This window comes from Osmerus mordax, chromosome 6 (assembly GCF_038355195.1).
Source record: "Osmerus mordax isolate fOsmMor3 chromosome 6, fOsmMor3.pri, whole genome shotgun sequence".
Lineage (NCBI taxonomy): Eukaryota > Metazoa > Chordata > Actinopteri > Osmeriformes > Osmeridae > Osmerus > Osmerus mordax.
Genome location: NC_090055.1, coordinates 6,179,419 through 6,195,980, shown reverse-complemented (window position 1 = coordinate 6,195,980; position 16,562 = coordinate 6,179,419). Strand labels below are relative to the sequence as shown.

General features: G+C 40.6%; 2 protein-coding genes across 3 annotated transcripts; one reads left to right on the top strand and one right to left on the bottom strand.

Annotated features, from left to right (window-relative positions):
* Nucleotides 1-1,005: 1,005 nt before the first annotated feature.
* On the bottom strand, nt 1,006-7,935 carry lsr (lipolysis stimulated lipoprotein receptor). Of its 2 annotated transcripts, XM_067238751.1 has the most exons (11): nt 7,724-7,935; nt 6,702-7,031; nt 6,416-6,535; nt 6,018-6,074; nt 5,003-5,149; nt 4,054-4,236; nt 3,454-3,513; nt 3,200-3,325; nt 2,763-3,084; nt 2,221-2,644; nt 1,006-1,868 (listed from the first exon to the last, which is right to left on the bottom strand). In XM_067238751.1, the coding sequence occupies exons 1-11, from the start codon at nt 7,761-7,763 to the stop codon at nt 1,833-1,835; spliced, it is 1,845 nt and encodes a 614-aa protein (XP_067094852.1). In that variant the 5' UTR covers nt 7,764-7,935; the 3' UTR covers nt 1,006-1,832. The 2 variants fall into 2 exon arrangements, with proteins under 2 accessions (XP_067094852.1, XP_067094853.1); XM_067238752.1 differs by lacking the exon at nt 6,018-6,074.
* Nucleotides 7,936-11,201: 3,266 nt separating this feature from the next.
* Nucleotides 11,202-16,102, top strand: scn1ba (sodium channel, voltage-gated, type I, beta a). The gene is given in 6 exon segments (XM_067238484.1): nt 11,202-11,253; nt 14,419-14,582; nt 14,815-15,052; nt 15,718-15,859; nt 16,038-16,058; nt 16,060-16,102. Coding segments are annotated over 6 exon segments (660 nt in total).
* Nucleotides 16,103-16,562: the final 460 nt, after the last annotated feature.

Genomic DNA, 16,562 nt, shown 5'->3' with positions numbered 1-16,562 from the left:
GAATCATAATCTATGGTCCACTTGACTCTCAACTCAATTGATCTTTGATGCAATTATAATCCAAATAAGGCATTCATCCTATGGGTAAGAACATTGTAAGGTGTGTCCCAAAGATTCCACTGATGGAATAATATAATTCATAAAGTCCTAATACTGTACAATAACATGTTATAGAGGAATCTGAAAAGACTTCAGTTGTGAGTTCTGTTGTTCATTAAATACAAATCAGACAGACGATTCTTGTTTTCACTATGGCATTGTTTCACCCATTCTACCAAAGGCTACACTTCCAAAAGTCTTGGCAGGCACACTACCAAAGCAAAACCACAACACTAAGCAATATCCACAATATTCTCCTTCCTGGAACTGACAAATATCCTCCCAGTTAACAAGCAAACACACAAGTAACTGGAACTGTGTCTGTAAATAAAAAATGTATGAAACTGTGTTAACATATTACCCAGCATCATCAGGAAAATCTCGTTTGGTCCTTACCTTGTCGACTGGTCTGCTTCACTGAGTGAAGTGCTTTGCTGCAATGTCCACTAAAGAGGAGTCAGCCCGTCTTCCATGGCATCTGCCTTGTCCCCTGCTCCTACCCTAAAGATAAGAACATTCTGTCTGTTGCAGTTTCAATCTTGCAACAAAATGGTAAGAAACTGTTTACTGTACATACATAAATTCCTGCTTTTGCAATTTGTTTGTATATTAGAGAAAACATCAGAATTTCAAAACCATTGGTTAATCATGAAATCATCATGAAAGTTTATCAGAAGATTTATAGAATCATCTTTAGTGAGGGATGTATAAACAAGCACGTTCAGAACATTAACATGGTTGATGATGAGATGTCTAGATTATTATAGGTTGTGAAAAGCATTTGTCATACAGATTCCCACAGGATGAATGTAGTAGTCTCAACAGTGTAATTAGCTGACAACAGTTTCCACAAAGAAACAAGAGGGACATCTGGTGGTGTAAACCAAGACAAAAAGAAGACTCAAATATTTAAAAAGCTTTTATTGTCAAATACCTGTACAAGTACATGTGCACTGTAGAATGATGCTGAGTGTTTGAAAAAAGTAATGTAAAAAATAAGACATCAAATCTATTCCCACATAACATCAGCAAATAAAAGCTGGAACCAAGCTGTAGCTACACGATACTGAAATCTCTAAAATACTAAAACAAAAACAAATTAAAAGTACAGAAAGTTAAACAATGCATTAGTCTTTCCATTAGTCCTGGACTAACTAGCATGACATCCATACATTTATATTCAATATCAAACTGCATGTTTACAATACCTGCAAATTACATGAGTCATCAAATGTTTATTCAAAAAGTCTAAATGACTTTAAACTGAATTTAATAATATTGACTTAATTTTGCAGCAGACTGTACCTCAATTACAAGAAGTCTCAGTTCCTTAAAGCCATGAAAATTATAATCACAAAGTGCATTATCATTAAATCCTTGTTCATTATCATCCAGGGTTAAACTAACAATTCAATCTAAAATTACATTGTATATAAAATTTTGTTTATTTACACAGTCCACAGTATAAAAATAACAGCCCTTAATAGAACCATTTACAACCCTAAAAGAGCTCCCAAAATAGGTTCCATTTAGAATTTCAGGTCTGTAAGGCACCACAAACAATATTTATAAGAAAAATAGTTATAAAGATTTGGGTTCTTAGGCTGAAAAAGGTTACATCTGGAACATTGAGGTTCTATTGTGCATCTAATGATTCTATGAAATAATTTTCGATTGCATTTGGTTGACACATTAATGGATAGATCCCTTATATCAGGTGTTGAGTTCAAGTCTCACACAACAAGACTCTCACGGCTCACGGCTCCATTCTGTGGGGAAAAAGAGAATACTGTTGGTAGAACATTTCAGGTGTGTGTGTGGTACCAGGCAATAAAACATATTTAATATATCAACATCTATTATAACACATTGTTATATTTGGAAATAAACATTTTTCCGTACAACCAATGTAAAAAATGAAAAAGGATACTCATGGGGGTTGCAATCCTCTAAAACTTTTTTATGGACTTTATTACTATACTGTCACAAACAATTACAATATGATAATATATAAATATGCTTCATATAATATACATGTTTATGCAATCTTACAGACTGTAGTTCGTAGGTAGTTAATGGATGCAACACTGTTAAGTCTCATTCACTCCCCTTTTTACATACCTTGCGCAAGTTGCTTTTCTTTGAGGATGGAATGCTCTCGCTGTCACTGTAATGTGGCGGTGGGTAGGCAGAAGGCGCGGCCAGAGGAAGGGGGGGAGGCCCGCGTGCGTCTTGTCCTCGGTTCGAACGGTCACTCTCGTAGTCCAGGTACTCGCGGCTCCGTGTCCTCTGCTGCTCTCCCAGCTTCTTCTTCTCCATGGCTTCCCGCAAGAAGCTGTCATCATAGGCATCCCCCCCGCCTCTGCCACGCTCGCGGCCACGCTCCAAATCCATCAGGTCGTCACGACTACGCGTGCGTCTGCCTTGGAGACCACTGGCTGGACTGCCACCACGTCGGGGCTCGGGGGAGTAGTCACGTCGGTGACGGTCGTCAAAGTCGCGACCGTAGCCACCGCGGCTGCTGCTGCTCCACTCCTCATCAGATCTGAAGAAGGACAGCACAAACAGATTTTTAAACTACACCAACCCTTTATTGAGAAAATGTAGAACTAATTAGTGTCAGATGAGGTAGAGGTGGAAGTAAAGGAAGAACAGTGACTGACCCTCTCCGGCCTCTGGGCCCTTCATCACGGCGGTATCCACGAGTGTCTTCACGAGTGTCTTGTGGGTATCGGCGGGTAATGTCATCCAGGTTTTCCATTGAGCGGGCACGCCCACGGCCGCCCATGTGGTCTGCAGAGGTCCTTCCCCCACGCTGGGGGTAGTCATCCCGGCGCTGGGCATGCTGGGACACACTGCTGATGGTGCTCATTACCTCGTCCTGGTCGTAGACTGTGGCGAGAGGAGGGGGCTGGGAGCGCCCACCTCCACGACGAGGATCCAAGCCGTCGTGCAAGGAGCTAACCTCACTCATTCCCCCGTCCACTGTGCATGTGTGTGCGTGTGCGTAAGAGAGAGAGAGAAAGGGAGAGAAATGTTAAAAAAATGTCTTGGGCTAAATGAGATATGTTGAGAAGATAGCTGGGAAAAGTTTGCTTACAGCGGTACTTCCCAGGTTTGTCTCCAGGCCGTGTGGGGTCCATGTTGGCCAGCTCTTTCTCCATGTAGTAGATGGCCCGAGTCGCATTTCCATCGGGATCCACCTGGATACGATAGCCACTCCGGGCTGAGGGTAGAAGAAGGGATCAGTAAATTACAAACTGACCATTAAACAACAGCTAGTTATTTTAGTACTTGATCAAATTTCTAAACTGACTGAGGATCAATCCTGTATTCATCACGTTCACCACTTACTATGATCTACTCCTCCACTGTCCTGGTCATGGAGCAGAGGCACTTGGGAGCCATGCCCAACTGCAGAAACGAAGGACACCAACAGAGATTAGGAAACCATCACAATGCATGTATAACAACAGCGGTGCGGCACAGCGAGTTGCAACACTTGCAGATTAAAATTGGGATTAGGGGAGGAGCCATGGGGTGGTGAGGAGTTGGATTCGGGATTTGAAAATGTGAAACTTTTAAGTGGCACATCTACTAACCCCATATAGAAACATATGAGGTCCATATTCTTGCAGTCTCTAATTGTTTGAGTGCTACATAATATATTTTTGTATGATTACTGAGATTTAAACAAAAACATAGCAGCTGTCTAGTATCGTCCTAGTCATCACCACACTTTTGTCTGATTTTTGCATAACAGCACACAAGGACAATTCGGTTTAGTCTCTAATGACTCCCTATGAGTACTACTCTGACTGATCATTTTCTATGTGATAGGCCTTTAAGAAATCCCAGTCACAAAATGTCTAGTATATGCACAAGGTCTACTGACAACTAGATGTTGATTCTTAATTTAATCAAAATAATGTTTTTCCTGAATACATTTCTTACCTGAACTGGTGGCATCATATTCACGTCCATAACCATTGGGGTGGGAAGGCATAGGCAAGAGTGGCATGCCGGGCTGGTTCATACCCCCTACATATGGAGGCTGGGCATACATGCTGGGGGCATAGAGTGTTGGGGCATACTGACTAGGGACACCCGACTTCACTGCTTTTCCAGCCTCATACACTGTGAAAAGCAATAAGATAGCCAATTGGACAAGTTTAATTTTTGCATGATTGTGGTCAACACCACCTCAGAAAGTGGAAGGAACTGAGTAGCTGATTCTCTCTACTTCCTCTCCGGTGATGGTGATGGGGGAGTGGCTCTTCTTGTTTGGCTTGAAATCAACAATCAGCTCATTGTCTCTTTGATGGGTCAGGTTGTTGTCATGACACAACGTTGCTAAGTCTGATACCTTCCGCATCTATGCTGATTCGGTCGAATCCCTAAATAATTCCATAAAAAGGAAATCAGACCACTCACGGTGGTTTCTTAGTGAACTTGGTTTGCAGACTGTTTGCAGACTGGTGTGTGTCAGGTGAGTTTGGTACAGTATGCTGGTGTTGTTTTCATCACTTGAGTGTCATCACTAGCTTCTCTAGGCCTTTTTTCACTGCAGCACATCGTGTCTTGCTTTGAGACATACTTTACCAACTGGGAATTTTGTATCAAAATGCATAGGCAAAAACTACATTTCTGTCACTCAGACATCATAACAATGCCTTATTTTTGCAGTCAAGATCTGGGGATTCAGAGCAGAAACGGTTTTGAGCAACTGAATTGCTTTTAAGTGGTCTTAACAAACAAACAAAAAAAGTTGGCTGCCGGAATTTACAAATAAAATAGATGTTAACTAAGAAGATAAAACATATTTGATTGTTCCATTAATATCCTTTCCATTTTACTTTCCCCGACACAGATTGGGGTCTTCATCCTATGGGGGTGTACTTACGTGCCCGGGGGCAGCAGCAGCGCTCAGGGCAGCAAGGGCAGCTGATGTAACAGCAGCAGGTGTGTGGGCAGCACTGGCACCAGCAGATCCCTATAAGAAGTAACAGCAGCAGGAAGCCAAATACCACCAGCACCACCAGCAGCCAGTCTGAGGGGCAGAGAATGAAATGGGAGACAGACAGAGAGAAATCATTGTTTCAGCTGCTTTTACTTTTTCCAAGTAAAAGCATTCTAGGCTTTCAAGACCCTTTCTATGCCAAGACTCCCTATTTTTAAACATTGCATTTTGTGTGTGTATATGGCAAGTACATCAAACTGTTTTTACGTGATCCTAGTTGTGGCTTCAGAGGAAACTTTGTACTGTTCTGTATAAACACTACAAATGCAGTGATATGTACTAAATGTTCCCAAGCGTTACATCAATTGACTAATTCATAATAGAAATAATACATTTAAGATGACATGTTAGTCAGAGTTTAGAGAAACTTGACCGGTTTTCTCCTTTTATTTTTCAAACAATAACATCAGGCATGAAAAACTAACAAAATAGTACAATAAATTAATATCAATTATAAATTGTAACTCTAATAAGGGATCTTAACAACAAGAGAATATATTTTAGTCATTTGCAGTTTCTTGAGTCAGTGTAGTAGACATTTTCATTTTTGTGACATTTTTGTTCACTTGATGAGGCAGAAAATTAACTGATTGGCCAGCAACAGTGTAGCTATAGAGCCCAAGGCTGGTACATTATCTTCTGAGAGTTAAGCAGTAGCAAACAGAAAAAGTTGAAGGAGTGGAAAGAGAAAAAGGCCCTTTTCCATTTGTGAGAAGATCATTGTTGATCGTAATTTGTCAGGACAATTCTAAAAAGATAAGAAAGGAAGAGAAGCGACTTTTGACCAGATATATATAAATATTCAACTTTCTATTTTCTTAGAATTTTGAGTTATGGGGACTTCTCTAACTCATTCTAACTATGGTCCTATCACAAAAAAACCTCTAGGCTTCTGTACCTTCCATAACCAGTAAGTCAATCTCAGGCAGAAGGTCAGTTGTATTTGACTTTCTCTCTGTGAAAGAAAGATAAATCCACAATTACTTACAATTAACTCCTCATGTAGTATATGACTAACTAGTAACTACCTGTAATATTGTGGTTTCTCCAAAGAACTATTCGGTACAGGATTTCGCAGACAGGTAACAATTACAGTTTCAGAATTATACACTGGAAACTGTAGAATCGTTTCATACAGTGGCATCTTAGGTCAACAGTCATATTTATCGCAAGGGGACGGACGAGATGTGAGAAGAAATAGAAAAGCAGAGAAGCAGTTGTCTTGAAGGTAGACAGATGGATGATAGAGGAGTGGGGGAGCTCTGCAGATGATCCAGCCTGTAAGGAGACACTCACCCAACACTATGAGCTCAGTGTAGTCCTCACTGTTCCCAGTCAGGTCCTGAGCCGAAATCACAGAGCAGAGATACACACCACTGTCTCCCCATGCCGTCTGGGCGATGCTTAGGTCAGCATCTACAAAGACAACATGGAACTAATATGAGCAGACCAAAAGTTGGAACCCTTATGTAACAGGCCCATGCAAATACAATTATCCAACTAGCACACACTCAGATCAAATAAAAAGAGTCAAATACAGATACACAGAAACCAAGATAAAGGCATTCACACACAAACTCACTGTTTATGATGGTGACTTTGCGCCCCTGATATTCCTGGCCCAGGGTGACAGAGCCTCCTTGTTTGGAAGCCACATTGCGCACCGTTCGTAAGCTGTCTGCGCACTCAATGTTAGGATTGTAGTTCGGGTTGCTCTGTGATAACATGTTTTCTGCACTGCTGGGGTTGAGTGCAGCCTGGATGGGGTCTCTACAGTAGGACTTGTACCTCCAGGTAACCACAGGTGGCTGGGTGGAGGAGGTCTGGAAGTTGCAGGTCAGGGTGACCGGCTGAAACAATATGACTATGTACCTCTTCTGAGGGCACTGGACCGTGATGGCCATAGTGGAGCCTAAAACATGAGGGGGCATATTTAGGCTGAATACTTCAAGTAGCATAGCCAAATATTGACATACTTTACAATCAAGATAAATTCATACATTTTAAGTAAGTAACTAAACAATTACAAATCAGATCAGGCCCCTCTGCTTTTAAGGTGTGGCTGCAATTACAGACACCAGTAAACTATTTCGCAACTGCAATGAGACCGAGATCTCTACTGGATCATTTTCGAAGCATTACAGTAAACTGTTAACAGGTTGATATTCATATATTCCTATTCCACATTAATTGTAACTTCTATTCATTTCTTCCAACAAATTAGTAGGCTACTCAATTAGATCTTAATTGTGATCAAAACACCCCACTCAGCTCTGTGTGATGTGAAATATAAGGATAGGCCTACACCTAGTATGGAAGGCTATATTTTATTTATCGGTTATAGGACAACATTTTAAATAAATAAATAAACCTGCTCAGGACATGAGGTAGGTTACAGGTAAACAGAACTGTGAACAACCACAAAAAGTGAACTAGGCCGATCCCTAGGAGTTTGGAATAACAAAAAGCAGTTAAACTAAATCTAATAACAACACGAATATCTACGATTGTAATCAAAATATGTTCCTTACAAAGTTCCTTACAGCGTTTCAAAATCTAATATTGCTGAACGGTAATTTCATTTTCACATTTCTGTCGGCCTACCTGTTGCAATTAGAACGATCACGACGTGGATCAAGAACATGTTTATATCCTTTCTGGATAAAAAAGAAATATTCGAATGATCTAAATATACACAACACAATTCTGATTATGTGACAACTCTAAAACTGTAAATGAATTAGAGCCCTATACAAACAGAAACTAGTTCTTATTTTCCTCAACCAACAAAATCCCCCATTTTGTATCACAATGTAAATTTGGGTGCGCCAGTTGGCTACGTCAGGAGTCTACGACAGACAGGTGAGCGCGCAAGAATACTGTAAACCAGGGGTGGATTTTACACGTAACAAATAGTAAACTACTTAGATGCTGAAGTATATAGATTTGTTTACTATTCATGCATGTACACATATTATTTACGTTTTATTTATAGTTTTTTCTTGTTTTGCAAGTGCCATAAGCATTGTTTCGTAATGAGTGGGACACACCAAATCAGTTGGTATGGTCCAGTTTCATACCAAAGTTAATTTTCAACCAGTCAACCCCTGGCCTGTTCCATAAAGTAGGGGTGTGCGATACTGCAACATTTGATATCGATCCGTTACCAAGTAAATACAAGGCCAGTATTGCCAATACCAATACCAATACTTTTTACTTAGAAAAGCAGCGTATCTACTTTCGTGTAGGGGAAAGCAAGTATGAACAACCTGATATAATATGGAGATGTCTGCTCTTTTCTAGCAAATGTTACAGAGGGGATACACATTATACCAGGCCGTTTTTTCACCTGATATTTACATTTAGCAGACGCTTTTATCCAGAGCGACTTACAGTAGTACAGGGACATTTCCTCTGAGGCAAGTAGGGTGAAGTGCCTTACCCAAGGACACAACGTTATTTGGCACAGCCGAGAATCGAACTGGCAACCTTATGATTCCTAGCCCAATTCCCTAACCGCTCAGCCACCTGACTCCCTGATATACTGTGTACCCCCTCCTCTAACATGCAAAGGGTCTGTCAATGAACACAGTAGTTACAGAGGGGATGCAGAGGGGATATATATTAAGTCGTTTTGTACCTGATATAACGTGTACCCCCTCCCCTAACATGCAAAGGGTCTGTCCTGCCACCATGATGATACATTCACTTCATAAATTATGAGACTAATTTGAATTTTCATGATCATTGAATGATTTAGTGATTAGTTTATCATGATTATGATCATAATAAAACACAGGACAAAGAATGTTGTCAAAAATACTGTTAGTATAGTGTGCTTCTGGGTCATGTTACTGCACGTGCACGCCGGTGTCGTGTCAAGGCACGTATCCCTGTCAGGATTTGCATCCCCTGGCTGCGAGAGCGCGCGTGCACTCAGATAAGCGAGTTTAACTGCTGCACTTAGAATTCACCTCTTAAATGGAACAAACAGCGACGTGAAAGACTCGACAGCGTTTTCATAGTAACAAGGCACTCATTTATCTACATAAATACATTTATTTGTGGAGATGTCTGCTCTTTTCTAGCAAAACTTACAGAGGGGAATCAGGGGATAGGCTACACATTATATCAGCGTTTTTTCACCTGATATAATGTGTACCCCCTCTAGTTGTCTAGACTAGAGGGGATAATTGCAACCCCTAGTTGTCTCCCCCCTCCCCTTTTTGAGATCAACCCTCTACTGGCCCTAGGTTGAATATATTGATCCAATATGATCCTATTTTGATCTGTGTACTTGTGGAGGTGGTTAAGACGTCATTTCTATCGTTGCTAGAACAACGGACCATATAGCCTACTGCAAAACACCAAGCCTTTCCTCCACCTCCCTGAGCCGAGCCACCTCCCTGAAATGAGTCTCTGCAGGTTGGGATGTCTGCGAACATCAACGGGTCAGAATAGGTTAACTACTTGACCTCGGATCAATATGATATAGCCTATTCAACCTAGCCTAAGACGGGAACATCTTACCAAAAGAACATTCGATCAAAGTGAAAATGATTTAAAAATAGGCTATCCGAGGTAAGAAATGACCAATAAATGACCGCCGTCCATCAAATAGTTTTGAATGTTGAAAAGGAAAAACATGTTATGAATTTATCTTATTTTATTTGGTTGCGTAGATCTGGGTAACCGGTTAAACAGTTTTGTTTCTATGTTCTATTCAGGATTCAGGTGAAAATTCGAGACTCTTACACTCACCCTGCGCACCATATTCCAAATTTCAACACCTTCTGAATGGATTCGTTTTGTGATGTGTGCATGTCTAAGGATGTCATTAATAGTTAAATTTGCTAAAATATTTATTACGTATTTCATATTTTATGTTCAGAAATACTAGTGGTCTGTTTTGCTAATCCAAATTGCCTGTGCATGCGCGGGGTAGGCTATTCTTAATTACTTACAGTAAAAAGTATATAGCCTAACTCGCTAAATATTTAACCAGTCTTCAGCCAGTATTTAGCCAGTCAATATGGCCATCATATGATGGTGCAACGTGCATGGTTACAATGACGAATACAACATGCATGTATACAGCGAATACTGCTTGTTTGTATACTGCCTGTTTTGTATAGGCTACTGATCTTTCTACAATAAAAAAAAACATTCTTTAAAATACCACATGCATGGCTAACAAATAAACACGAGGAGTAATAAAATGTGCATGGTTTACATTTTGCAATAACATTGGTATGAGTAAGCAAAACGTTGCTTACTTACTGGATTTATATGTAAAACATTAGTGGAATTATCATGGACAGAAGGTGGTAAAAAATAACATTGGACATTGATGATCTGTGTTCTAGCCCTAAATGCAACAAAAGTATTATAGCAGTAGGCCCTATCTCACTAATCTAAACATTTATCAACTTTACTGTAATTTTTCAAAACTCACAGGCAAACAATTCCCATTATTCTTTTGACTGGGGAGTGTCACTTTAGCACCTACCTCTTGACCCAATTTTAAATAGCTGAATATAGGCCCTTCAGGAACAACAAGGGCCGAAACCTGAGAATCAGTGTACATGTAAGAGTAGACATCTTGGCTTTGGGTGACACTGACTCTCAGCCAGGCCTACTCAGACTCGACAAAAAAAAAGAAATTGGACATTGAATTGGCTCTCAATCTAGCCTGTCCTTGCTGCTTGCTTATTCGTGCACACTGAACATCCAAACTATATACCGGCTTCAAGTGGATGAGAACGTTAAAGAAGAAACTGTTTCACAGACCACATACCAAGTCTTGCTTCGAGAAGATCTTTGACATTTGTGAGAGAGAAAAAGAGTCAAAAGTGAACCCTCTTGGATATTTCTTCTATGGGAGTTTTTGAGCTGACCCCCTTGGATTAAAGGAAATTAAACCCAACAGACTTGATTGTGGAACCACTTATACATGGACTAGCTGCCAGCCTGTTTTCACCTGTTGTCATCCCCTTCTTTGTCTGTGGTGTGTATATGTGTGTGGTGTGTATAGTGTGAGTGTCTGTTGGCATTGTCAAGAGTGGCCTCCTGCTCGGCAATGATGCCTGCAGGGAGGATTGTGCTGGTTCCTGTCATACTCCTGGTGCTGCAAGGTAAGTGATTAATGAATTTCCTTGCAATGGCAGTGCCATCTAGAAAGCCCTGGTACATGTACCCTCTCACTATGTTTCCTGTTGGTGCTCCGTTTATGAAGAGACGGACTAAACACTTTCTTCATCAGTGCCCAGACAGGTGGCTACCACTGCTAGCCCTGCAGTGGTTTACTTAATATCAAAGTAATTTGAGGGGAAGAGAGGGAAGGTTGGATCGGTTGACTGCAATTATCAAAATGGTTGGATCCATGTGTTTTTTTTTCTCTTAAATGATCTGGGTTGCTCACTAAAAGCATGGGAAGCAGTCAGAAAGTGCTGCTGTTTAGAAAAAGTATGGCCACTATGCTTTGTGGATGGCAAAATGAGAACTTGCACAGAATATGCAAAGGATTGAGTTTAAGAGGAAAAAGAAGCATGGAATAGACTAATTGAGTTGGTGTGGCCAATTGTGCTTGTGTAGCTGTGTACATAGGTTAGCATCGTTTTTTAAGCAGCAGCTCAACCACTCAGAATTAGCCTTAAGTGACGAGACCTTGCCTGCACACACATAGTATGGAGCCACTTATTAAGAGACGTGAGTTGAGGAGTAAAATGAGGGTGAATCTAAAAGGTCTATTGAGGAACAATTAATCAGAAGAGAATGACACAAAGTGCTATAGATACAAAATGCACTGTAGGGAATACACGTGTGTGACCATAAAAACGACAGGGTCATCCAGACCCATACAAATAATGGATTGCAGCCTGAGAATATTTTAGTCATTTGGCAGACGCTCTTATCCAGAGCGACTTACAGTAAGTACAGGGACATTCCCCCCGAGGCAAGTAGGGTGAAGTGCCTTGCCCAAAGACTACACACTATTCTACATCATGCAGCCTAAGAAAGCACAACACATACTGAGGCAATTCTCTTTCTGCTGACCTCTGCAGCTGACTACTCATGACTAAACATGCAATATTGTAAATTAATGTAGAAGTTTTGAGCTAGCCTTCTGATTTGTTAAGACTAAATAAATACCTAGCAGTGCATCATAATTTCTTTTCATATAAATTAGTTTTATCTACCAACCATGTTTCTGTGTCTTTTTCATCTTAGTTTTAATTCCAAATTGCACTTAGTTCTGGGATAAAAAATACTGTTAGTGAGCCCATTCGTGAAAATGACAAGACTGTGGATGAGTCAAACAGCAACACAGTGCTATATTTGTCTTTGTTGGTTCAAATGGAGATGTCTTAGATGTTTGGCATTTTCCCAGATTTTCTGTTGTTGGCCTCAAACACAAATCCCTCAGAGTGCATCCCTCTCATCTGTTTTGTCGTATTTGTTGTGTAACTGAATCTCAGATGCCCCATATGACACACTATGTGTGATTTTGTCATATTAATACATCTCTGTTCAGTTAAGTGGTAGTTATGTCTTTGGATGAAAGGTACTTAGTGTACTTGTCTAAAACCTCTCATCTCGTGCTGTTGATTGAACAGTCAGCAGCATCAAGTTCTCTCCATTGTACTTTATGTTTTCTTCTGGTCACCCCCATCCAAAATAAAACCTATGTGCTATCTTTGTGTATTTTCTCTATCTCTCTTTTGTTAAGATAGCTGTGTCATACACCTTTCACACCAAACGCACAGTCCCATTGAAATGAAGAATGGGCATGTGTCATGTGGTATCATTAATCTTCTACAGCACCAAGGTCTATGCCAAACATTATGTTGCTGTCCTTTGTAGCTGATGTAAAATTGATGTGTTCTTAACTTTCTCTAACCTTTCCTCATGTTTCCTTCCCTCCATTCTGCAGTGTGTCAGCAAACATTAAACCTCTCTTCTTTCTGCTTTGTTAGAAATGACTGTTAGTGTACAGGGATTGTTAACTCTCTCTTACTCTTTCCTCATTCCTTCCCTTCCTCTCTGCCATCCCCTCATTCTCTGCAGTGAGGCAGAGTTTTTCAGTGTTACTACATTTTTATGCACAGTATTTAATGCAATACCTGACTGTGAGACTCAACCAAACTACAGTGCAGTTGACTTTGCCAGTCACTGTGCATCTGACAGATTGTGCACTTTGTTTCCTATCCCCTTCCTCCCCCATTTGTATCTGAAAACACATGCATCTCCAGAGATCAAAGGTCAAAATAGCACAAGATGATTGGTTGAGAGCGATGCAGATCAGAATCAGAATTCGGTTTATTCGCCATGTATGTTATACAAACACGGAATTTACTGTGGCAGGGAGGTGCAAAACACTAAACATATACAGATCTTAAATTAAGTAAAAGTACAAAAGTTTAACTATTTCTAAGAACTAAACAATCTAAGAATACAACTATTTAAATATAAAATAAAATATATATAAAAATAAGAATAGAATGAGCAGCGTGAATGGTCAACATAGTACAATCGGATACTGAGATAAAGTGGCTTATGCATACTGAATTGCCATTAGATGGACTTGGATAATAGTTAAATAAGCCTTGTTGAAGAGGCCAGTAGCAGATGGAAAGAAACTGTTCTTATGGCGTGAGGTTTTGGGCCAGATGGACCGCAGCCTTCTGCCAGAGGGGAGTAGCTGGAACAGGGAGTGACCAGGGTTGGAGGGGTCGGCCACAATCTTCCTCGCACGCCTCAGGATCCTCCAGGTGTGCAGGTTCTCGAGGGTAGGCAGATTGCAGCCGATCACCTTCTCAGCAGTGCGGATGATACGCTGCAGTCTGCTCTTGTCCTTGGCAGTGGCAGCAGCGTACCAGATGGTGATGGAAGAGGTGAGGATGGACTCAATGATGGCTGTGTAGAAGTGCACCATCATTGTCTTTGGCAGGTTGAATTTCTTCAGCTGCCGTAGGAATTACATCGTCTGTTGTGCTTTTTTGGTGAGGGAGCTGATGTTCAGTTCCCACTTGAGGTTCTGGGAGAGGATGGTGCCCAGGAAGCGGAAGGACTCCACAGTGTTGACTGGGGAGTCGCACAGGGTGATGGGGGTGAGTGGGGCTGTATTCTTCCTGAAGTCCACAACCATCTCCACTGTCTTAAGAGCATTGAGCTCTAAGTTGTTCTGGCTACACCAGGCCACCAGGTTGTCAGCTTCCCACCTATAGTCACTTCACTTCATCTTTCTTCATTGGTATAACCTAAAAACCTAGCATCCCTAACAATACTCTCCTCTCCAGCTGGACTGTCCCATTCGGCCTGTGTGGAAGTGGAGTCCGACACGGAGGCAATGGCTAACAAGGGCTTCAAGATGAACTGCATCTCCTGTAAGATGAGTGAGGTGCCTGCCACTGCCACTGTCGACTGGTACTTCATGGCTAAGGGAGAAAGCAAGTTCACACATGTGAGTCCTGGTCAAATAGATTTTCAAATGTTTCCAAGATCATGAGACGTCATTCTGTGTAGGTTCCCTTGTAGGCTTTTGCAGAGATAATATATATATTATAATGTAATATATCTAGAATAATATGTGAAGCTAATATGTGTTCTGAGGTGGGCTGAATATGAGGCACATCTACCAAGTACATTGCACTATAGTGCAATAGAACCGTTATCCCTTTTTTTCTCCTTCCCAGATTTACAGCTATGAGGATGAGGTGGGTGACATCACTGATGAGCGTTTCTACGAGCGCCTGGACTGGAACGGCAGCAAAAGGACCCAGGATCTACAGGATGGCTCCTTATATATTCTCAATGTGACTTTCAATGACATTGGCACATACCGCTGCTTCTTCAACCGCATCTTCACCTTCCCAAACTATGAGTTCCATACCAACGCCACCAAGATCATCCACTTCAACGTGGTGCCACGATGTAAGTAGCCTATTGGCACTCTGTCAGGTGAGACTGTTATCATGGTAGCTAGAATTAATTTGGGCTTTCAAAAGCCTTCCATAAGGCATTTACAGCAGAATCAACAATCTGGAATGGGTGTTTGGGAATAATAATGGGCACTGATATTGTTGTGGTAGATTCTGCTCCTTTAAGATTTTTTGGGACCAATTATGTGTTGTTTCCATGTCCATATGCGAGAGTTTTCTCCAGCCCAGAGTTAGTCAGGCAGGACATGGATCCTCCTATACATCACTCACTATCATGGTTAGCTATTCTACTAGAGCTTTGAGAAGGAGAGAGTGCAATAGACTTGGTGAACTGATGGTATTCGCTTTTTATATCATTTGTGGTACATTTTAAAAAGATGTGAATCGGGCTAGAACTGGATGCATATCTTGATACAAGAAGTAAACAAACTACAATACATGATAGAGGTATCATATTAAATCAAATTAAATCTACAAACATATCTTATTAATAGGATTAACACAAAAAATATATGTAAACAAATAAATACATATGGTTATAATTGCACAATTTAGTGTCGAGATATGAATGTACAATGTTATGAGTATGAAATGAGTGAATTAGTGCTAGGTACAAAAAATAATGTAATAACAAGATGCATGATCCTTCCCCCAAAGTCACCAGGGGTATGGCATCCATATTGTCGGAGGTGATGATGTATGTGTTCCTCATTGCCGTGCAGTTTTGGCTCCTGGTAGAGATGGTTTACTGCTATAGGAAGATAGCAGCTTCTGGGGAACAGGCCTTGAGAGAGAGCGTGTGAGTAGCTTCACAAAAATTCAGCCTCTTATGTATCAATAACTAACCCTTGATGATATCTACTGAACCGGTCCCTATGAGTGGCTTCTGTTTATGCTTCTGTTCACTTTCTCTACTTTACTCTCTCTGTATGTCTTTTTCTTTCAAAACTGTTTTCCCTTCTTTCTCTCTCTCTCAGGGCGGAGTACTTAGCTATTACTTAAGATTAAAGAAAATTGTGCAGGGGTACAGGTATCAGAGTAGAGCTGGTATGTCTGTTTTCAAACTGTGACTGAAAACTCTGCTCTGTCTGGTTTCCTTCTTTTGTCTTCCCATACTCACTTCTGCCTACTTGCTGACTGACTGTTCTTTATTATATTTTAGGAGACGGAAGGCCTCGACAACCAGCCAACGACTTTGATGTTCATGCATGTTCATCTCTTATCATGGAAGAACAAGGATTTTTCAATTGACTATTTATTTTCAGTGAGACAATGAAAAAACTAAGATTGAGGAACAAAATGAATTACAGGTTATGCATATCTATCAGTTAGATATTAGAGAAAGTTGTAATTAGAAATGTCATTACATCATCAACATAATACTTTGACACTCTATTCTTGACTTGAATGATCAGAATCAAGACAACCTGTCATGGACCATATATTTCTGTTGATCTGGTTGATTCAGAAAAGTTTGCTTATCTATGATTGAATATTTGTAT